Consider the following 23849-nt stretch of genomic DNA (forward strand, 5'->3'; position numbering starts at 1 on the left):
CTTACTTTATCTTTGTCATAGCCTATTTCTTGTTTTCTTAAGTAGGTTGTACTTTCATTCAAACTTTACATTTGAATAGAGATGCAAGGGCTCGGAAAAAACCGGCTTTTTTGAAAAGAAAAAAAAAACTCGGTTTTTTCTGCTTCGCTTTTTTGCTTGGGAAATTTTGGGCTTTTTTGAAAATTCTACTTTAAACTGATAAAGCAGACTTTGTTTCGCTTCTCTGAAAAAAAAAAAAAAAAAAAAAAAAAAAAAAAAAAAAAAAAGCTGATGCAGATAATAATATGAAACCTCGAAAATAAACCATGAATTTCAAAAATATTTTTTTAAAATTCTTAACATATTTACATTATGAATTCCAAGAGATTAACCAATATATGTAACAATATTTTAACCTCTTATATACAATAAGTATTTTAAAAAATGATACACAAATAACTAGCAAAATTGTATGTAGTATTTTTACTTCAAAATATCTCACACACTCCTTTTGAAGCAAAATAAAGAAAAACATGAGAGAAATCTGCACATCAAGAGCTTCGTTTCGGGTGGTTCTGTACCTTCTTCAAAATTTTCAGTTAGGTTTTAACTTTCATATACATTGTATGAATATTTCGAACAAATTTTTCACTGATTGTTCACATACGTAATAATCTGTTACCAGCTATCAGATACTTCGGATCTGCAAAATCGGTAAAGCTCCAAATTCTGTAATGCACTGACTGTTCCTTAAGCGTGTTCAGAATCAGGAAAGTATCGAATTTTCTGTTCATGGATCATACACGTAATAGACGGTTCATCTGAGTGTATAGTTTCCTAGGCTATAGAAGATATAACCACCATCACGGTTTACCCAATGCTGAAGGTTTCTAAATTTTTAACAAGAAAATTTAACATATAGTTATGAAACTTTTTTAAAAAAGATAAAACTATGGAATATACATAAAAAGAGTGGAAGAATCAATCACTGTTACAATTCACAAGAAAGACGACAAAATTGATTGTAATAATTATCGAGGTATTTCTCTTAACATTCTATTAATAAGATTGACCCCATACGCAGATGAAATTATTGGAGATTATCAGTGTGAATTTAGCCGAAATCGACCAAATATTTACCATTCGACAAATACTCGAAAAGAAATGGGCATATATTACCCAGTACATCAACTGTTTATTGATATTAGAAAGGTTTACAACTCGGTAAGGAGGGAAACATTGTATGACATTCTTACACAATTTGGAATACCGAAAGAGCTAGATTTATTAAGTGTTTAAATGAATTCAAGGGTAAAGTCCGAGTAGAAAAATGCGAGCTTCCATGTCGAGATTGGCCTGAAACAAGGATATGCGTTATCGCCGTTATTATTCAGCTTTGTTCCGGAGTACGCTATAAGAAAAATCAAAGATAGGAACCAGGGCCTAGAGTTGAATGGTATTCACCAGGTTATGGTGTATGCTGATGATGTAAATCTGATAGAACGATCGAAAGAAATGTAGAGGCCTTATTAAACGCTTGCAGGGACATGAGTAAATGCAGAGAAATCTAAATACAAGGAAGTTACAGCAAATTATCAATGCGTTAAAATGTCAATTAATACTTTCGGCATAATGGACACTTTCAGATATCTTGGATCAGTATTACCAGACCAAAATCATACCCACAAAGAAATTAAATGTCGACTAAAATCAGGAAATTCTTGTTATTATTCAGTTCAAAATAGTTTGTCGTCGCGAATTCTGTCAAGGAATTTAAAGCTTAAAATATATAAAATGATAATCATGCCTGTTATGCTTCATGGTTGTGAAACATGGTCGCTTACGCTGAGGGAAGAAACGCAGACTGAAATTATTGGAGAATAAAATTCTGAGGCGAATATTTGGACCCAAGAGGAACGGGAATGGGGAATGGCGGAAACTTCATAAGGAGGAACTACATAATTTATACGGTTTACCAAACATCGTTAGAGTCATCAAGTCTAGGAGGCTCAGGTGAGCAGGTCATGTAGCCAGAATGGTAAAAAGTAGGAACGCTTTCAAAGTTTTAACTGGAAACCCAATCGGGAAACATCCTTTAGGAAAATCTACGAGAACAATATTAAGATGGATCTAGCAGAAATAGGAATACAGAGTAGAAACTGGTCAATGGAGAGCTTTTGTGGCCATAGAGAAAGAGAGAGAGAGAATACATTTAAGTTAAGCACTACACAACAAAAATGAGTGGGTAGTTAGATTTCGCGCTCTATCGTGAAGTCCGGGATTCAACCTCGCATTCGACCATTTTGACAAAAGTTTTTCTTAATTCCATCTGTGAATGTAGAGATAGTGCGTGTACTCTGAGTCCTGGCCGACTTACTTTCTAATCGTTTTTAAATCTTTGTTATTATTAATTACCAGCAGTGATGGATTTGCGAAGAAGGTTAGGGTGGGGATGTCTTTCGGATTGAAGCCTCTACCCCGAAATTACGGAATTTCTAAAACAAACTAAATATTTGTTTTGCCTTTACTCATAAACTTCAGCCTGTCCTCAAGTAAAAAATTAGGAATTTTTAGAAAAAACTAAGCATTAATAAGAAAAGCTCCTCCCAAAATACTTTTTAAATCCGCCACTGATTATCAGTATAAAATGATCTTCGAGGTTGTATCTGGAAGATTATAGCTGAATATACAAACGAAACGAAATATTTGTTATGCCTGTACTCATAAACTTAGAAATTTTTAGAAAAAACAAATATTATTCAGAAAAAAAAAAAACCTCCCAGATTATTTCTATCAAACTGTATTCAAGGTTGTGTCCGGAAGATTGTTCTTAAATCATTGCACAGCTACAGTATAACGGAAATGTGGAAGTGCGCTCTGACAGATATATTGAAAAACGTACGCTCTGATGGATATATTGAAAAAACATAAGTTTAATTATGTGCTAGAAGCTAGAGTACTAAGCTCTAAAAAGTGAAACATGGATGACTAAAAAGAAATGATCTAGAGAAGAAAAATGTCGATAATTCAGAAGTTAAAATCAAGTTAAATATCTTCTAAAATTGCCCTCAAATACTACGTACTTTATGTTTACTTTAATTCATAAACCATGTGCTCCATCCATCATGATGGTTAATTCCAGAGCGAAATATGGCATTCAGGTCATTGAATCTTATTTAACTTTAGAGTATACTATAAGAAAGCTATTTAAACAGAAAAATCATGAAAATGAAAAAAGCCAAAATTTCCAAAATTCTCGTTTTTTTCCCAAAAAAGCCGGCTTTTTATGTGCAAAAAACCATCGATTCAAAAAAACCGACTTTTTAGCATCTCTACATTTGACCAAAACACTCTTTTGAAGTTTTTGTTATCCTTTCTGTATTTGCTGCTTTCTTACAGAAATCAATATCTATGTATATTAATACGGAAGAAGTATTAATTACATTACTTTTAATTTTTATCTTATGACATAAGAAATTCATGTGTAAAAAAAAAAGTAACATATTTTCTTTATTTTATTAATTAACTAGGTTTTTGGTTCGGCTTTCTCGGCTACAGCCTTGTTTCTACTTGGATTGAGAATGGTAGGAAAAGTGCACAAAATGCAAGGCCCAGCTTTAGTTGTCCCAGGGATACTTATCGCTGTGAAATTGTAAGTAACATAATAATGTATTTATTTTTTAAGTATAGAAAGAATGTCTTGGTATATTTGGTATTATTCAAAACTCCCAAAATAAGGAAAATTAAAGAACATTGAATTACCGTGTGTAGTAGTCAGGAAGGTCTGAAACATGTCTGATGTTTGTCGTCAAAAATTTTACCCACTTCGTGTATGACTCAAGGATTGATGGTCGACTAAATTACTCATGATTATATATTGCAAATACTTAACTATTTTGTTTCATACAGAATTATATTATGCTTAGTTCGTCACTATTTTGGAAATTTGAACAGTAATTCCACATAGTCTGCTCTGAGTAAACGTATCGAGTGTTATATTAGTGATATTCTTCCAGTGTTGATCAAATTGATTACCGAAACCATAGGATTATCTTCATAACAAAAAAATTCAGAACATATCAACTGAAATTTATTATTATTTGTTCATTGAAGAATGTCTAACCGGAGAGAGTACATAAAAATGCAGAAATCTACATAACATAGGTTCGGTCAGAGTGGATTGTAATGGAATGGATTAATAACAAACGAATGACCACTAAGACTGCATGAAACGGGAACAGATGTATAAAATGAAATCCGAAGCTCTTTTGGGCTTGTTATCCGCAGGTTAATACTCTCACTGGAAGTCGAACCCGGGAGTGTGCACGTAGAAAGCTTATGCAGTAACCAGTTGGCCACGTAGGGCACATTTATTGGTGGCTATTGCAGGGTGATACATAAGGAGGATAAAAGTGCTCACTAAGCTGAATAGGTGGCATTATTATTATTATTAGTAGTAGTAGTAGAATTAGAATTAGAATTACCACTATTATTTTGATATGTATAATACAGTAAAACCTGTCTTCAACGGACCCTTTATTAAACGGAAAACTGTCTTAAACGGAAATATTTCACGGTCCCATGAATTTTGGAGAACAAAACGTGTAAAAAGTCCCTTCACTAAGCGGAAACTGTGTTACGCGGACAACGGAAAGAAAAATAAACATTTAACGGAAAATTCTGAGTTCCGGACTACAGTATTTAGAAGATGTTTAGACATATTGTGAGACATATACATTACACTGTCTGCGATAAAATGTTCGTTCTTTTGTTAGATATTTCTGCCTTCCCTAACCACCACTCATATTCACCCCCACAAATTGTCTTTAATCCCCGCGACTTAATCAAGAATCATACGGAATGTCGGAAAGAAGAAAACGAGATAGAGGAAGAAGAGGAATATATACCGAGTTCGAAGAAGAGTGTAGAATAAATACATATCAAGATGCTCTCAGAAGTTTAAATGAACTGCAAAAATTTGCCTTACGGAAAAATGATTCTGATTCACTTAGTATAATTTCTCAGGCTAAAGTGTATGCGGAAAGTCAAACAGCAAAGCAGCAATGTACACAGAAAACCCTGCTTGGCTATTAGAAAAATTGGTTTGGCTAAAGCAAACGTGTGCATAGTATATTTTGTATTCATTTTAATTTTTTTGTATGTATTTATTCGTAGAAGAAAGAAGTACTGTAATCGAACAATGTACGTACAGCAATATATTTTCTCAGTATGCCCCTTTATAAGCTTGTATTTTTTTTTTTTTTTTTTTTTTAAAAGAAAGGTCTACCTCCACTAAGCGGAAACCTGACTTTAACGGAAATTTTTCCAAGTCCCGCTCGATTCCGCTAAAGACAGGTTTCACTGTAGGAAAAAATGAAATTAAATCTTTAAGTTTTACGTCCCACGGTTATGCTGGTTAGGCTAAAGGAGACGGTGATAATGAGAGATGAGTGAAATGGTGGAATGAAAAAAGTGGGAGGAAACGGGAGAACCCCGAGAAAACCCACGAGCACGGTGTTTGTCCACCACAAAGTTCACTTGGCGGGGGCTGGGATCGAACCCGAGACCCCAAGCACCAGAGGTGAACGCTCTACCACTGAGCCACCGCGCCCCCTATATGTATAATAGGAGTTAGAAGCTGATAAAGGCTTGTTATCGGGAACATAGTTATTAGTCCCTCTTAAATGTGAATTATGGAGATCGTTGTACTATGCGACTTTGCGTATAGGTAAGTTCCGTCCCAATGTCTTGGCTCAGGAGTGAATTCTACTGTAAGACATAAGCATTTTATATACAAGTCTTGCAACATTTCCACAACCCAAGGCGAGTGTTTATGCCGTAGTCGACCGTAAGTACAAGGTCAAACTAGCCTAAGAGGTAGTGTGGCAATCGGACTCCTTTTACACCGAGGCTGCCACCCAGTCAGTATCTTCAGTGAGTTTTTAGTGGCAGTGTCGGTGAATGCTCAACAACGTCTGATACTTGAACAATTGCTGTATTCGTTCGAACTCGGGCACAACAAAGCAGTTCGTTTGTTCAAGAAATTTCTTGCAGGTTGTAAAAATATCGAAGATCAGGTAAGGTCCGACCGCCTTAGGGTAACAGTCATACAACACGTCACTGGAGAAAATCCATCCACCATCACACGAAAATTCTCAAACCTACTCGGCAAGTCTGAGTCCATTGTAATGCGTGACCTTCACGAAATTGGGAAAACCGTAAGAAGCTGCCGCATGAGTTGACCTCAGCAGGGTCCAGAGGAGAGGGGATGTATGCCGACAAGTGCTGCAAAATCCACGTAAAGTGCATTTCCTGAAACGGATTGCCACATGCGGCGAGAAAGGGGGTATTTTTTTTTTTTTTTTAATCCGAGTGTGCAAAAACAATGGTGAGCAATGGCTAACTTCTAGGACCAGTCGTCAAACAGGACCCTTTCGAGCTTAAAGTCATGTTCTGTGTGTGGTGGAACTACGAGAGGGTATTTCACTTGAGTTCATTCCTAACCATCGTACTATCAATGCCAACATTTCTTCCGAAGTGCAAGAGCAGATTTATGCTACACTGCGACAAAAAAGGTCGTACATTAGTGAACTGAGAGCATTCCCTGCTGCAGTAAGATGCATTCCCTTATGCACCACGCTGAGCTCGAAAAACAGAACAAAAAATTCAGGAACTTCATAGCATCGAACTGACGCCATACCCGGCATATAGTCCTGATCTTGTCCCTTCAGAGTACTATCTGTTCCGGTTCATGACGCACCTCTGAAATCACGATGGCGGAAGTCCAACACAAAGTGTTATACTTTGAATGTTAACTTACTTTCATTGTACGTAATAAGTACAGGTATGTTATGTACCAGAATAATGTAAGACGTATGAATCATTGTATCTAAGGTAAACATAACGTTATAATTGATAACTGGATAGTGAATTTGACTGCATTTGCCAATGATTTGATTAAATTTCTTCTAATATTTTGTTATATATCCATATAGCGTTGTTCATCATATTGAACAAGAAATGTATTACAACCCTGTGTATAATTTTGAATCATATGGAGATGTCGAAGACATAAAAGAGGAGTAACTGTGTCACGAGTTTGGAGTTTTCATTCAAATCTTGAACATACCATGATTATATTCTTTAGGCTAAAGGAGACGGTGATTATAATGATGATTATAGAATTGCTGGAATAAGAATGCAGCAAGAAGCGGGAGAACCCCAAGGAAATTCCGCGGACACGATGTTGTCCACCACAAACTCGCATCCAGTGCGTGAGTCACTTCGTTGAGGGTTGGAATCCGTCGTTCCCACAGATGGTTGTCTAACGAATTGAATAAATTGTAATTCAGCGGTACCAATCCTAAGAATATGAGTATGCAGTAGCTTTACCCAACTAACAAGGAGAAGGCACACTTCAGTAAGTGAACTTCAGGACCATTTTTTGCGAGGTGGTAGTGCACATTTAAAGAGTTAATATTACAAACTGGGAGAGCGCAATGGGCAAAAATGACGGAGAAAAACAGCCTTAAAGTTTTCTACGCTACGCATATATCGTACGACGCGCAAAATTATCAAGTGACAGAATGGCAGAGTGAGAAGAATCAGCGACTCAAGTGCAAAGGGTCCCGGGTTCGATTCTCGTTCGAGTCAAACTTTCTTTTTCTTCTTTTTTGCTTCAACCAATAAAGTAGGCATTTGTAACTATAAGTAAAATATTAATTCACCATATGTTTATAATGAATAAAACAATAGAAATGTTCAATCACTTGTAAATTCTTTTGATGTTCCATGTTAATTAGGAACAAAATTTAATCTCTTCCGTAAATATTATTGTTACTGCAGTCGTTGTGTAAAAAGTGTTCTTAAAGCTTCGTGTCTACATCTGTTGACAGTGTGAGAATTACAAGGGGAATGAGGGGGAAATCTCCTTTGGCTATAGCAACATCCAATATTAGCAAAGGGGATTTCCCCCCCTCAACTCCTTTTGTAAATCGCACACTGTCAACAGATGTAGACACGAAGCGTCAAGAACATTTATTACACGACTGTCGTCAAGGGCGCCGATCATGGGGGACCGGGGGCCGTCCCCCCAAGCTCATGTGGGCCCTATGTATTTTTCTGAATATGTATTTTTATTGTTGTATGTATTTTTTATGAATGCCCCCCCAAAAAAAACATTTACAGAGAAATCGGCGCCGTTGACTGTCGTAACAATAATACAACTCGTGATATCAGTATATTTACGGAATAGATTAAATTTTCTTGCTAGTTAACATGGAACATTGAAAGATTTTACAAGTGATTTTAAAATTTTTATTGTTTTATTCATTATAAACATATGATGAATTAATATTTTATTTATAGTTACAAATGGTTACTTTATTAGTTGAAGCAAAAAAAAAAAAAAAACAAACAATCAAAACAAGGATTGACTCGAACGGGAATCAAACACGGGACCCTTTGCATATGAGTTACACACTTTACTCACTCTGCCACGCCGTCACTTGATAAATTTGCGCGTCGAACAGAATATGTGGCGAGTAGAAAACTTTTGAAGACGGTTTTTCTCCCTTATTTTTGCCCATTGCGCTCTCCCAGTTTGTAATATTAACTCTTTAAATGTGCACTACCTCCTCGCAAAAAATGGCCCCGAAGTTCACTTACCAAAGTGTGCCTTCTGCTTGTAAGTGAAATAGTAATGTAACGGATTATCGTAGCAGATAGTAGTTTTGCGTTGTGCTGAAGCAGAACAACGCTTCTGCGATTCACAAGCACTGGCTTGATGATTTTCAATTGTTCATGCATGCTTTTCAATTGTTGAGCTCTCGTGTCTATAGGTTCGCATACGCGCCCTCAACATGGGGGACCCGAGTTTGATTCATGGTAGGAGGTCATGTGGCTCGGGTCCCATGTTAAACACGAGTACCCTGTCTCATGTACCCTGAAAGAGAGACTAAGTTCAAACCGACAATAACAATGTTTCAGTTGTTGCGAGTATATAGTTGTATTGATTGTCTAAGTGGCAGCAGTCCACCAAGCACGATACCCGAAGCAGTCTACCAAACACAGATATAATATTCTGTTGATGCAGTTGTAGTGTGGCTGTTTGTGAATTCTGCTAACCAATTACTACAACTCCGTCGAGTATCATAAACAACTCACTTCTCATTGCAAGTCAGTATCATGCCAGATGAGACAAAAAAGATAGACATTTCCTCGGATCACTTTCTGAGGTGCAAACAACTCATGTGGAACTCATCATTCCGTTCTTTAGTTTCCCAAGTTGGTATAGGTGGTAGTGAATGGTTTCTGAACAGTGAAATACTTCTCCCGGTTCTTCACATGTTTGGCCAGTATCGTTTCAATACCCGACATAAATGCTTCGTTGACTATGATTTGTGAAGTTCTTCGTACTTGGTAAGTCATGAGACGATTTTTTTTTCATTTTATATTTGTTAAATCACCGTTATACTGTCTGCCCATTATCACATCTCTACAGAACTTCTGGCCTATTTTTGCTCTCGAGCGATGATAGGAGAGAAGAAGATATCATTGTGGAAAAAAATCGAATTCGAGATTTCAACGGATTTACACGTTTCATTACTAGTACATACTAATAAAGTGATTTTTGCAGGTCCTTCTGTCTATTAATCCGTTTGTTTCGATGTATACTCCCCTAGAGGTCATGCTAGAAATTTCGTCAACTATCTGGACCAAATTTTAAACTCCAGAGTTTTATAAGATTATCTAGGATTGTTTTCGAATTTTCTTCCAAAATGAAGATAGTAGTGATATAAGGTCATAGGTAATAAATAGTGAAAAGAAAAATACCTAATAATCTTCTCGAATAATTTTGTTAAAATTTAACGTTTCACGGTTATGTCATTTAGTTTAAAGGAGGTGGATGGTTAATAAAAGTGAATGGTTGCAAAATTAAATTTTTGTACTCTTTCATGGGGAATCAAATTCGAGACCATGTACGAAAGGCCTACACTAGCCACGGAAAGGGCTTTATAAATAAATGTTTAGTTAACAACCCTCATGAAAAATCAATACGTGATAGTTTATTTTCTAGGGTAAGTTCTTTTCGAACGATTTTCTCGAAAACGATTCATTCAATTTTGTTAATTTTTCGTGAATGTGTTGGTCATTAAAAACTCTACGATGTGGCAAAAGGTTTTTTTTAAACACAAGGAATTGATTTTGGGGATGAGTTTTTCCGAAAGGTTTCCGTAAATATTACTCAGGCAATTTTGTTCATATTTTATTAACAACCTTGTAAGTCTTATAATGGAAAAAATCCACAAAAGGTAGTTTACTCTAGGCGGGAGAAAAGGTAAGTTTTTTGAAATTTTTCTCCGAAAACTGTCCAGTTGATTTTGTTCATATTTCATAAATAAATACCTCAGTAACAACCTTACAATATGGCATAAGCTGTCTCCCGAGGGAAAATAATAATAATAATAATAATAATAATAATATCCACAAAGGATAGTTTACTTTTAGGGGGCAAGTTCTCTTCGGACAAAGTTATCTGAAAACATCTATAATTTTGTTCATATTTCTTGAATAATTGTTTCCATAATAATAGACTGAAATAGTGTGACGTCACATCCTTCTCTTTGCCATGGTGATCGCAGTTTTATTTTCTAAACAACATGGCCTAAGAACCTAAGTACAAAGCGAAAACAGTGACGTATTAATTTCTGGATTACAAACATTAGATTAAAAGAAACATGTGTATATGTAAAAAACAAACAAAAAATCCAATGAATGAAACTACAAAAAAATAGGAAAAGCAAGCAATTTGGTAAATAATATGATAAAATATGGCAAGCGTTGAAACCGAAATGTTTCCCCTGATATCGCAGATTTTGTGTATTTGTTGCTTGTTATTGGATGTTAAATTTAAATAATTCTGGGAAATCTTTATTTCGTACCATCAGTATCACACATTACATTGCATATGTGTAGACCTACAGAATTAGTGTTTAAAACCTGACCGATCAGAAATTGGTCCAGATTGAAAATTCTCAGGACGCATATGGCTACAAGCTTAGTGTCCTTTTTTGTTTTGATTGTTTGTTTCTTTATTTTGTATCCAGTGTGACAATGCACTCATATTTCAAAGCGTGGGTGTAAGAAATCTGAATGTGTCAACATAATTAACATTATTTTCAAACTGGACAGTGATTTTTCCTTGTAGATAAATAGTATATTTGTTCTATTTTCATTGTGCCGACAGCTCGTCAGTCTGTATCTTTGCTTTTACAAACCGGAGTTTTTAAACTGCGTATAATTGGTTTTGTTCATTATGCATTACATGGTAATGGCGCTGCCATTTCTTATGGAATTTCTATCTTATCACTTTACGTATAGATGTGTAGAAAAAGGTTCCTTAGATGTTACTTCATGAATTACTGGATTTCACTCGTAAATTTTCGAAATAGTGGCCCCATATTCTTTCTGTTCCTTTTCTTACTAACTTTAGTTTGCCTTCAGAATATTTTTCAATTGTCTAATTAACTGTCTGTCATTAGTAACAGCAGACTTAACAGTATTCCTTTGGATCCATGCATTTGTTTAGAAAAAACATGGCGATCACCATGGTAACGAGGAGGAAATGACGACATTACTATTTCAGTCTATTGCAGCATGATATGATTCGATTTAAGAAACGAGAGCCTAAAATTTTAGTGCAATGGTGCGTATCTCTTATGTTTTTAACAATGGGGACTACAACCAGAAGGTTACAAGAGGAAAGTCGCACTAACGCGTTACCTTCTTTTTTCTTTTCTTTTCTTTTTTTAATCCTCTTAACGAATAATCTAGGGAACGCTTGCAATTCCACGACATAGAAGTCTCACACAATTTATTTGGATATCGTATGCAGCGAGGAATTTACATGTTCTATTTAGTCGTTAGAAAGGTTTGATTGGAGAGAATTTAAGTAGATAAATGCTCTTCTTAACAACAATATTAAGTACTAAGTGATATATTACAGAGTGAGAACTAAAAAGTAAGTATTATATTGCTAACGAATCCATCAGATCCACCTTAGATCTTTGTATTATGAAATTGAGTAATAGATGGCGACCGTACTGTAAGAGATGGCGTTCGTACTGTGAGCTATATTTTGTTAGCATATTTAAGCAGATTCGACCAAAGTCCTACAAATAAACTCAGCAGGGATATTTGTACACGATGAATCCATTTAATTCACCCCGGGATAACTTGGGTTGAGTGACGTGAGACAGAATCCTCGATATAACTGGCGTTAGAAATGTTTGTTTCCTAAAAAGCTACAAATCTAACTTGTTGTTTAACCTACAAAACCACCTACCTTAAACAATCATGCGCATCAAATTCCAATTCAACTATTTTCTCATTAAATATTTTCTCATTTGGTGCATTAATTGACTATGTACGAGAAATAAGTGTATTTACTTAAGTTAAAGCTAAATGATTGGAATTTTAGTGTTACAATTGATTTCAAATGTATTTGTTTAATTTGACAGTATAAGGTCATCGAAAAATATTTACCCTTTTGCGCACGAGATGGCCTTAGTGTCGCAAATCTCAGAATATGAGTCGAAGCGGGTTCGGGCTAATGTCATATGACAGCTGACAGTTAAAGCTAGTGGATGTGCAAAAAATGTGAAATTCCTAAAATCATTCTTAGGGCATTGTGCCGTGAAGATGAATAAACGTGGCATTTTACAATTTTCTTTCGATAAAGGCGCAAATGCTGCGCAGGTACGTGAAGACATTTTTGCTGTATATGGCCAAGATACGTTATAAAAAGCAGTAATCAACAGATGAATCATTTTCTTTCGTTCTGGAAATTTCCGAGTTCAAGATGTTCCTTACAGGGGCGACCAATCACAGTCTAGCAAAAGTCGAGCAGGACCAGCGTGTAAGCAGTCATTGAGTATCGCCAGTGAACTAAACATCCATCACGAAAAAAATCTTTAAAGCATTTGGAGAAAGTTGGCTAGACAAGAAGCCATGTGATTTGAGTCAAAAACATTTACTTGCTCGAATTTCCACCTATGAATCTCTACTGTGACGTAACGAACTCAAGCCATTTCTGAAGCGGTTGATCATGAATAATGAAAAGTAAATAACCTATTACAACAATGTGCGAAAGAGATTGTGACCAATGCGAAGAGTCGCTCCATGGTCAGTGGCAAAGGCCACGCTAATGCCCAGGAAGGGTTTGCTTTGCGTTTGGTGGGATTGGAAAGGCATTCCACATCACGAGCTGCTGCCTCCAGGAAGAACGATAGACTTGGACTTGTACTCGACGATTAGTGCGAGTACAAGCAGTTCAAAACAAACGGCCGAACTGAAAGGGTGTCGTATACCACGCTGACAATGCCAGACCTCATACTTCCTACACAACCCGTCAGAAATTGAAAGAACTTGATTGGGAGGTTTTAATTCATCTAGCGTATAGCCCAGATCTGGCACCGTCGTACAAACATTTGTTTTGTTCTCTGCAGAACCTTCTGAATAGTATTAAGTTAGTTTCCATAGAGGCGAGTTAAAACCATGTGTCACAACTTTTTTTTTTCTCCAGAAACCAAAGAAAATATATTCGCGGCGCACAGTGGTCCAGTTGCCACATCTAGCTGGACAAAATTCATAACCAAAGGAAACACGGCAGAGCAGATACAAAACCATACACAGAGGGAAAAGGAAGCGGTAAGCAGACATATGCCCTCACAGGAAGAACTAGTATTGTGTTCAGTCGTATGATCAGCTGAAACATGCTTGACAAGTGGGAGAAACTTGTAACAGTAGGTATTTCTTCGGGAAGATGTTCACTGTGTTTGGGTGTGAATTTGTTCAAGTTTTTTATGCAGGGACCCGATGTGATTAACAACATATGCATTAAATATTCTATGTTGTGAGAAGAACGTATCCTGGCATGATGTTCGCGGAACCTTCGACAATCTTTATTCTTAGCTCCTTGTGCCTACTAGCAAAGCTGTCCAATAAGAACCAGCGCAGATTCGACGTTGTTCTTACTATGTATCAATAATTTTTGCATAGATGCCGGCGTGTAATACCAGTTATACAGGTCCACATATAATAATGCAGTATGCAGAGAATGCATACCAAATGCGTTACAGTTAATTACGTAACCACTAACAATGGTGCATAAGGGAACTGCAAATCGTTTAATCAATTCTTCATTGATGCCAGTAATGGACGCTGATAATGATGGATTCAAGAAAATCTTGCGGGCAGTATTACCATCATTGCTTATTCCGTAATGTAATCCACCCAAGTTTCATTATAAAAATAAAAATAGTGTAAACGAAATATTGTGAGATGAAACTCCAGCTACCGCAAAGCTGGTTAGACTTTATTAGAGTGGTAGCACTGCTCACAAGTAGTCTTGAAGAGTGATTTGAAGGCGCAAGCTTCGTGGCGCTCAAGATGACGTCACGTAGCTTCTTGTCTGCTTCAAGTCGAAAGCTGGTTACAGTGCAACTTTGGAGGTGAGTGGGAATGGTTAACTTAAATGGTGGGAATACTAGTAATGAAAAATGAGTCGTAACTATATTTCGTTAACGTTAAATATTCTTTAATATTGGCTTTGATAAATATAGTATTTGGTTTTGACTATTAATATTACTAAGGTTATATGAGATTACTTGAGTTTAACGGAAGTAAATTTTCTGAATTAGAAAAAAAGAAGAAGAAGAAGAAGAAGGAACATTAACTTGCATAGTAGTTTTTGAAGGAATATGTTATATTTTCGTATATTCAAATAACATGTTGAAATCTGCTTCCTTGCAAAAGGGTATCAACTATTTTGTCATAATAATAAGAGTTATTGTAGTATTTCATATAGCCGTATTACAATTTATAGGCAAGAGAAGATTGCTGAATGAATGATAATTCATGTAACTTTCAGTTAAAAGCCAAAAGGAAACGAAAAAATTGGAACGTAATTTTGTTAATTGTAAACTGCTACTAGGCCCATATATAGGGGAAACCGTTGTACCTTGAGAATAGTGTACCTTGAAACACTCGCATGTTTCTGAGGTCCTGTACTATCTAGTGGTGATTGAATGAGGTGTATGATGCTTTGGCATTGTCAGACAATGCCATCGTGGTTTTCGTTGTGTTCACAGGCGTGTGTGATTTACGAAAGTGGAAAAACTTTTTTTCACAGAAAAACGAACTATTTACAAATTGAAATATTGTTTTCTAGTGCCATTACTGTGTTTTGTTTGCATCATCTGTAATAATCTATTAGTTCAGGGGAATTAGGTGAGTACTTTTGTGACTTGTTTTTCTACTCTAGGTGTAGCGTTGTTATTGTAGCGCCAATTTAGTAATTGTCTACAGCCTCTTGTACCATGGAACAAAAACACATCTTGTACCTTGGAACATGTTCCAAGGTACATAGACTTATTGCCAATTGTATTTTTGAACATTTTTTGTTATTGTTGCAGCAATCAAAATGCCAAGAACCTAAACAGGAAAGAAAAGGCCTGCCATTGACTCTAATACAATCAAGAATGCAATTAAAGTAGTCACTGTCGAGACTGGGGAGCGTATTTCAATTCTTGAATCTTGCAAAGTTTACCAAGTGCCATTAGCTACTTTATCCCGACATCTGAAATCTTTTAGACAGTCAGTGAAAGAAACATTTGAATATAGTGTAAAATATGATGTTCATTGTGAGTTTAATGAACGAGAAGAGGAGAGATTAACTACATACATAACAACTACGGACCAAAATGATGAATTTCGGACTTACCAAAAAAGGTGCTCGACAACTGGTATATCAATATGCTGGCGCTAATAATAAGACGTATCTAAGGAATTGGGATAATGTCGAAATTGCTGGGAAGGAGTGGATGCGAAGATTTATGAAGCGATACAGAGAATTAGCACTTAGAACACCAGAACGAACAAGTTTAGCGCGTGCGATATGTTTTAATAAGAACACTGTAAACCAATTTTTTGACCACCTAGAAGATATTCATGGTAGATTTGTCCAATCTCTTCATCAAGAATCTGGAATGTTGACGAGACTGGCATGTGTACGATCCAAACACCCTCGAACATTGTCGCCCAGAAAGGTGAACGGCAAGTTGGTACCACTGTGTCCACAGAACGTGGAAATCTGGTAACAATGATGGAAGCAGTAAATGCAATTGGCAACCATATACCGCCAATGTTTATCTTTCCCCGTGTAATTTTTTTTAAAAAAACTGCATGCTTAAAAGAGCACACCTGGGGCAATTGGAGGCTGTTGAAATGACTGCTGAAGCTAGAGTTGTCATGCTGACCATCCCTCCGCATACTATAGGAAAACTACAGCCACTGAATTTGACTGTTTATAGCCCATTTAAATGCTTCTATAACCAAGCTGTGGAAGAATGGTTACATAATAATCCGGGGAAGCATTTTGATATTTATGCTGTGGTCGAAGTATTGGGAACTATCTACCCGCGTGCGTTCAGCACATAAAATATCACCAGTGGATTTTGCCGTTCAGGGATTTATCCCATAGATAGAAACATTTTCTCGGAGTCAGACTTTTTTCAGCTTCTGTAACAGATCATCGACAGGGTTGTCATCTAAGTGATATACGTAAATGAAAAGACCAACACTCCGTTGCAAGAACGAAACGAAAGAATGATGCAAGTTTTCCCTTCCGCTGAAGATTTGAACTTGCCTTCTACAACCATACCCGAAAGCACAAACTCCACAAAGTACAAAACGACGGAGAAAGACTGGTAGAAGTAGAATAGTACCAAATACACCTAAAAAGCAAGAACTGAAAGATAAAGAGAGACCATAGAGCCACACGGAAAGGAAATAAGAAGCAAGAACAACAAAGAAAAGGAAAGAAGAAACAACGAAAAACTTGGTTTCGAAACGTCTGCCGAAGAATCTGAACAGAACATAAGCCTGCATGAAGATGATGATAGTGATGTTATGCTTGCGGAATTGATGGACACAGAAGTTGATTTAGACGAGAGTATTGAAGCAAATAATCTCAATTCGGATGACTATGTGTTGGTGCAGCTTAAGCAAAAGGCACGAAGCATTGAATTTTATGCAGGAAAGATTTCTTCAGTGAACTCTAATTACAACGAATTTAAAATAAAATTCTTGAAACGTATTCCAGGTACTGCAAATAAATTTTATGAATACTCTGCAGGACAGTTTGATGTGAGTGCATCTGATATTATAGTGAAACTGCCACCACCCGTTAGGCTCGAGTAGAGTGCCTGAACAATTGTGGTTTCAAGTGGATTTTAGTTCTAATGATAGTGTAATGGATCGCATAGGCTTAGATCGTTTCCATGAATAAGTCAATATCTCCTAATTTAGTAATACCTTATGTTATTCGCTGATAGGTCTACGTCTACTTTACTTGAAAGAATACGCAACATATGTTCAATTTTGATATTGTTCTTTGTTTTTTTTTTTTCTTTCGGGATTTTAAGAGTGGACTGACAAATAGAATATAGTTATAGTCTTCTTTTCATATATTAATTATCGGTAGGATTACGGATTTTTCAATAAGTAAATAAATAATGTTAACTTTCCGATTAATATTAGGTTCAATATAAAGATAAAATCCTGATAAGAGTAAATATCAGAAATTTCTATTCTCTTCATTCACACGATTTTGTATATCGAAAACAGCAAATCTGGATATATAATATAAATAGTAGAATATTTTTTTGTGATTTTATTTCTGTGAATTATCATTTTACAAGTATATGTTTCAAGGTACATTAGGTTGTGTTTCAAGGTACATGAGCATTTGTACAGCGGGGAACACTTCTAAATGGTACACCTTAGCCGTAAATCTCCATATGGCTATACCATTTAGAAGTGTCCTCCACTGTACCATGGAACACTTTCTAGAGAATTTTTGAAAACATAAAAGCATAACGAAGAATAGAAATAAGAACTTAAATAATGCCGCAACTTTGTTCAGAAAACTTCCTAGTTTAAATGCACTGCAATAGAATTGCAGAAATAACTGTTGATAATACTATATCTTGGAAAACGCAGAAAGTGTTCCAAGGTACAACAGTTTCTCCTACTTGGTTCCTTTCCTCCCACATTTTCATGCTACGGAAATCGCTTAGCAGTAAGGAAGAGTTTCATACAATTGAAAATTACTGTAAAAGCTTACTATTTTTCATAAAGAATAATTCTTATTAGAGTAATTATTAGATTCAGTATTCCTTTTCGATTGGAAAACTTTTTTCTTAAAAGATTTGTTCATTTTGTAGAAGACTTAAAAGTTGTTAGTATCAGAGGTTTTCAATTTACGTTTGCCGTTATTTAAACTGCTCTTATTTGTTACTTGTTAAATGGTTATTTACATTCTATATTCAAAATTCAGATTTTGTTACAATAAATTTTTATATGTTAGAAATTCTTTTGACTTCACAAGTAGTCGAAGTTTCCTAGTAGTATTACTGGAGGTTCAATATTTCTCTTTTGAAGATTTTGTTATAAGCCTATTCCAGCCTTGAATCATCTCACTGTGTCGTCATTCTTCTCAGTCGTGGGGGACTGGAATTTTCCTTCTCTCTCTCTCCTTTTACAATTTTCACTTTTAAAAGGGGAGCAAGGTGAGGTCCTTTCCCGCAGAGCTGTGGATAGTGGAGGCAGTTTAAAAGTTATACATCTTTCGTCTACACGTTACAGTAACCTGGTTTCGGCACATCCACCAATAAACTCATTTCCTTGCGAAATCGCTTCTGAAGTAATTTCTTTCATTGATCAACATTTGCCCATCATTCTCACTTGCCAAGTGCTGATGTCCAGTCTATATGCAATGTGCAACTGATCCAGGAATGCAGACTTGACAATCCGAATTCAAATATTGTTATGTCCTGATTGATTTTCTATTTCCTGATTGATCTTTTGCAGTATAGTACTGTCGCTGGTGGTCAACCGTTCGATAGTATGATCAAGTAACGCTTGCAGCTGCACTTTCACAGATACGCCTGTAATAATAATGTTGTCTGGGTAACACGCTTTCTTTGCCTCTAACAGTTTATGGTATGACAAATAGATATCTGCATTCCATAATGCCGCTGCATTCTGGTTGTCATAATGCCGTTGCATTCCATACATTTGCAGGAAACTCCACTGCACTGTCGAACCACTTACACATATTTGATCACAAAGTTATTCATTACACTATGGCATTTTTGCCCGTTGTCTTTGACATGCACATAAAAACTGTCCGTAACCTTTCTGACACACACTGCTACATTCTCATCACAGTCTTGTAACCTTAATTTGTCTATTACACAACTGTAGACGCTATTAGTCCTCTTGCAGATGTCAGGTTCACCTCTTCAGGCGTTGAACAAGACTCATTGTGTCAGGGTATCCTCCATTTTTGAAAGTACAAGAAGCAACAATTATGCAGACATATGCACGTCAAAGCTATTATGCACACACTACAATCATTTCTTCACACATCTCTAGTCATTAGAAGTTGGAGACTGGTTGAGAATTGTTTCTATGCGTCAAATCATTATACATATTCCTGAATACAGTGTACTTTCTTATTCGCAAATGTTTCCCATCACGTCATAGTCCACCCATATACTCGCGGCACTCCTCATTTATGTCACATGCACGTCATACCTTCATCTATAGTTGTCACACCATATACCTAACATTGACCGACAGCTGTCTGTGTCATATGCTTCAGAGGTAGGATCTAGCACGAAAGCCGTCGATCAGCTGATTCTACATTGCGTGCATTGCATCTTGTTCGTCCGACCCCACACACCTCCCCATGTCCAATTGGGCAATTTGCTGGTCTTTTCCCATCACTTAGGACCTTGCCCGAGGAAGTCCCACCGTTTTCCCACTGTTTCATGGAACTCACTTTTTACATTTTGTCCACTTAGATTTCGGTTTTGGATCACTATGCGACAGGGTGGAGATTGGTGTTCTCGAAAAAATGCCAGATCATCGAAGAAAATGGCGCAAATGCGGTTTCATGTTATTTTCAAATAACAATAAATGTATTCTCAGTTTTGACCTCGGAATGCTCAATACTTCTTACAAGGAGAAAGCAGACTGGTAAATGAACTTCGGGGCCATTTTTTGCAAGGTGATAGTGCACACTTAAAGTGTCCATATTACAAACTGGGAGAGCGCAATGGCGTAATATAGCGGAGAAAAAGCATCTTAAACTTTTCGACTCGCCGCATATATCGTACAATGTGCAAATTTATGAAGTAAAGGCGTGGCAAAATCAGCAGCATCTGTGACTCACGTGCGAAGGGTCCGGGGTTCGATTCCCGCTGGAGTCACTTTTTTGCTTCAACCAATAAAGTAGCCATTTGTAACTACAAGTAAAATGCTAATTCACCATATGTTTATAACGAACTACAACAGTAGAAATATTCAAATCAGTTGTAAAATCTTTCAATGTTCGAAGTCAGCTACCAACGAAATGTAATCTATTTCGTAAATATATTGATATCACGAGTTATATTATGGTTACCACAGTCGTTGTGTAAATAATGTTCTTGACGCTTTGTGTCTACATCTGTTGACAGTGTATTACAAGCACTGGCGCAAGTGGCACGGGGGAATGACGGGGACATGTCCCCTTCAATCATGGAACTGAGGTACTGTCCCCCCCAATAATTCGATTTGAAATGTGTTTTTTTGGGGGGAGAGAGAAATGTGATGATTTGTGTCCGATTGCCACAAAGGAAAATGAGATGAAATTGATACCTCCCCAGAATAAGCCTCAAATTTGCCCGCCTCCCAATCTTGAAGACAACTCTGCTCCACTGATCTTCCACAGTATTGTTTTTCAACTTTATAAATATTTTGAACTCGCTTTAAACAAATATGGGAACGGTCTTACCGTCCTCTCCCCCTCCTCCCAATATTGGAGACAGATTTTCGCTGCTTGTTACAAGGGGAATAAGGGGGAAATCTCCTTTGGTTATAGTAACATCCAGTATTACCAAAAAGGATTTCTTTCTCATTCCCCTTGTATTTCTCACGCTGTCAACAGATGTAGACACAAAGCGTCAAGAACATTTTTAAGCAACGACTGTGGTAACCATATTATAACTCGTGATATCAATATATTTACAAAATATATTACATTTTGTTCCTAGTTAACATTGAAAGATTTTACAGCTGATTTGAATATTTCTATTGTTTTAATTCATTATAAACATATGGCGAATTAACATTTTACCTGTAGCTACAAGTGGCTACTTTATTGGTTGAAACTAAAAAACAAAAAAGTTGACTCCAGCGGGAATCGAACCCGGGACCCTTGGTACGTGAGTCACAGATACTACTGATTCTGCCACGCCGTCACTTAATAAACTCGCGCAACGTACGACATATGCGGCGAGTCGAAAACTTTAAAACGCCTTTTCTCTGCGATGTTAGGCCATTGCGCTCTCCCAGTTTGTAATATGAACACTTTAAATGTGCACTATCACCTTGCAAAAAATGGCCCCGAACTTCATTTATGAAAGTCTGCTTTCTTTTTGTTAGACAACCAGAACTTGATATTTGTAATTACTGCTGCGAGAAACCTTAATAACTCATTTTCTTTTCAGGCTTGCATTACCACTTGTAACACGAGAAGTAGTGAGTATTCTGAAGCCCGGAATTAATGCAAGTGAAACTTTGGATCTTAGCACATATGGTTTTCTGTACGGAACATTTCCAGCTGCGCCAGGAGTATTTGTTTTTGCGACTCAATATAATTTAGATGTTGATTTGGTAAGCAATCTTTTTCTGTTGTAAGTTAGCTTATGTTTATTTAATCCTTACATATTGTTTTGTACTCCCAATCCTGTAAAATAAAACTGCCACTTACATCTCAGAGAATATTCTGCTTTTATATTTACTTAAATTAAAGATAAATCTTTGTTCATTTGAAATCTTTATTACAACCCAGATAAGAAATAAATAAAGTATTCCTGTGAGTTATTTGTAGATTTTAAGTGAAAGACAGATGGCTATATTTCCCTCTTTTTAAAATACGGCTGTACAATTTAGTGGTATCTGTTGGAAGGTTAATGAAAACAAATCATAGTAAGTAGAATTAGGGAGGAGCTGCTCAAGGTGTTTCCTATAATACGGTTTCCTTCTCATGGTTTGTAATGCAGACTTACATAGTCAAATATGTCTATTAATTAAAATTGCAAGCATTTAAAGAGAGCAAATATACAGCAAATATAAGTTCATTACTCCTAAACGTGTTTCAGTTTAGACCAGCTTTACATGATTAAGTGCTCCAGGCTATTTTCACACATCGTTACTACGCCACTGCTCCATCCAGCGCCTTGTGCTCAGTTAGATTTAATGACTTTCGTAAGTTTACTGATAAAACTTATTTTCATAACTACAACTGGTCTGTATTGAGAATGACCAACGATAAAAATGCAAACATAAATGTAATAAAAATTTAAGACAGTACATTTATGTTTTAAACAAATCTATCATTTCAACTCCATCTTGCAACCGAGGAATTTTATAATTTTTATTTATTTAATATGAAATAATTAGTTAGAAATACAAATATTTCATAGAAAGTTTTCTTCTTCTGTTCCCTGTTCATCCTTCCCTACATTTACTTATTTATTTATTTGTCAATGAAAGAATCATTTTAGCTAATATAGTTTTTGATTCTCAAATATATTATCCAATAGTGTCATAGTAATTAGATATACATTAAAAACTTAAATATGAAAGCGCCGTGCGTAAAATTATGTTCATTGAGTCTGTAACTTATGCAGTACAGATATATTACCATCACATTCTTTTAGAAATATTTTTTGGGTATTAATAATAATGTTACATGTCATGTGTAATTTCTTAGGTCATACATATATTCATAAAAATGTCTAATTTATTCTATTTTTTGTTATTGTATTTCACCGAAAAAGGCAAGCGATATATATGAACTGGTATTCTCTTTATTTAATGTCTGTGTTTCATAATAGTGCGGTAGGTGTCTTCTCACTTAGCCTAATTCCCATTTTGCCTAACACTTTTATCACCTGTCAATAACAGATAGGTAAAATGCTAATTCCGATTTAGCCTAATTCCCTTTACGCCTAACGATCTTATCAGGAAGGAAATACCCCCTATATATAAGATCTGACAGTGTTTCCATACTTATACATAAATAAGTGACAGAAACTTAGATACAAAGGGTCAGCAAGGCATATTTGTATTTACAAGAAGATGCTTCTGATGTCAGACAACAGCAGGAATTCCATGACTACATAGTAGAGATGTGGGTTGATGACAGTCACTAAATGCTCTCCGTAAGTAATAGTGCAATTTGTTTCAACTTTTAAAGTGTATTAGTAGTAATTATTGTTAGTAAAAATAATTATTTCTATGTTTGTTTTGTTTATGTATGTATTCGTGTCTACTGTTATTCTCAGATGTTCGCTTTCTCGGGACCAAGGTGCGTTTGAGTATATCACCAGTTTAACCAGCTACAAGTCTGTGTGGCCACCACAGAAGAATAGCTCGCAACCGGGGATGCACTCACTCGCTCCATAGTCATGGGAGAAAGGATCGAACTCAGAAGACCTGCCCTACAAGTGTATTATCTAAATGAAGTTTGCGCAACGGAAAAAAAATATAAATAAACTCGAAAATTTGGAAAAGTAAATAAAAAAAAAAATAAATCTCAGGATTCGTGACATTCACTGATGGGTTCCCCGTAACGTTTCACTCATATCATTTTCCCCTCGATGATTCATTATCGGATTGATAGGAAGACGCACTATTGATCTCGACTAAATCATGTTTTACTATAAAATTTCTACTCTACTGTATCTCTGTTA

General features: G+C 36.1%; 1 protein-coding gene across 2 annotated transcripts in view; it reads left to right on the plus strand.

Annotated features, from left to right (window-relative positions):
• anchor (integral membrane protein GPR155 homolog anchor) overlaps positions 1–23849 on the plus strand; it is a 300439-nt gene that overhangs the window by 207839 nt on the left and 68751 nt on the right. For both annotated transcript variants that reach the window (XM_081740041.1, XM_081740042.1), the window contains exons 6-7: positions 3510–3631; positions 21600–21765. In XM_081740041.1, coding sequence (XP_081596167.1) covers positions 3510–3631; positions 21600–21765 — 288 coding nt within the window. The remainder of the gene's footprint in view (positions 1–3509; positions 3632–21599; positions 21766–23849) is intronic.

Source organism: Thermobia domestica, chromosome 15, assembly GCF_964235325.1.
Source record: "Thermobia domestica chromosome 15, izTheDome1.hap1.1, whole genome shotgun sequence".
Taxonomy (NCBI): Eukaryota; Metazoa; Arthropoda; class Insecta; order Zygentoma; family Lepismatidae; genus Thermobia; species Thermobia domestica.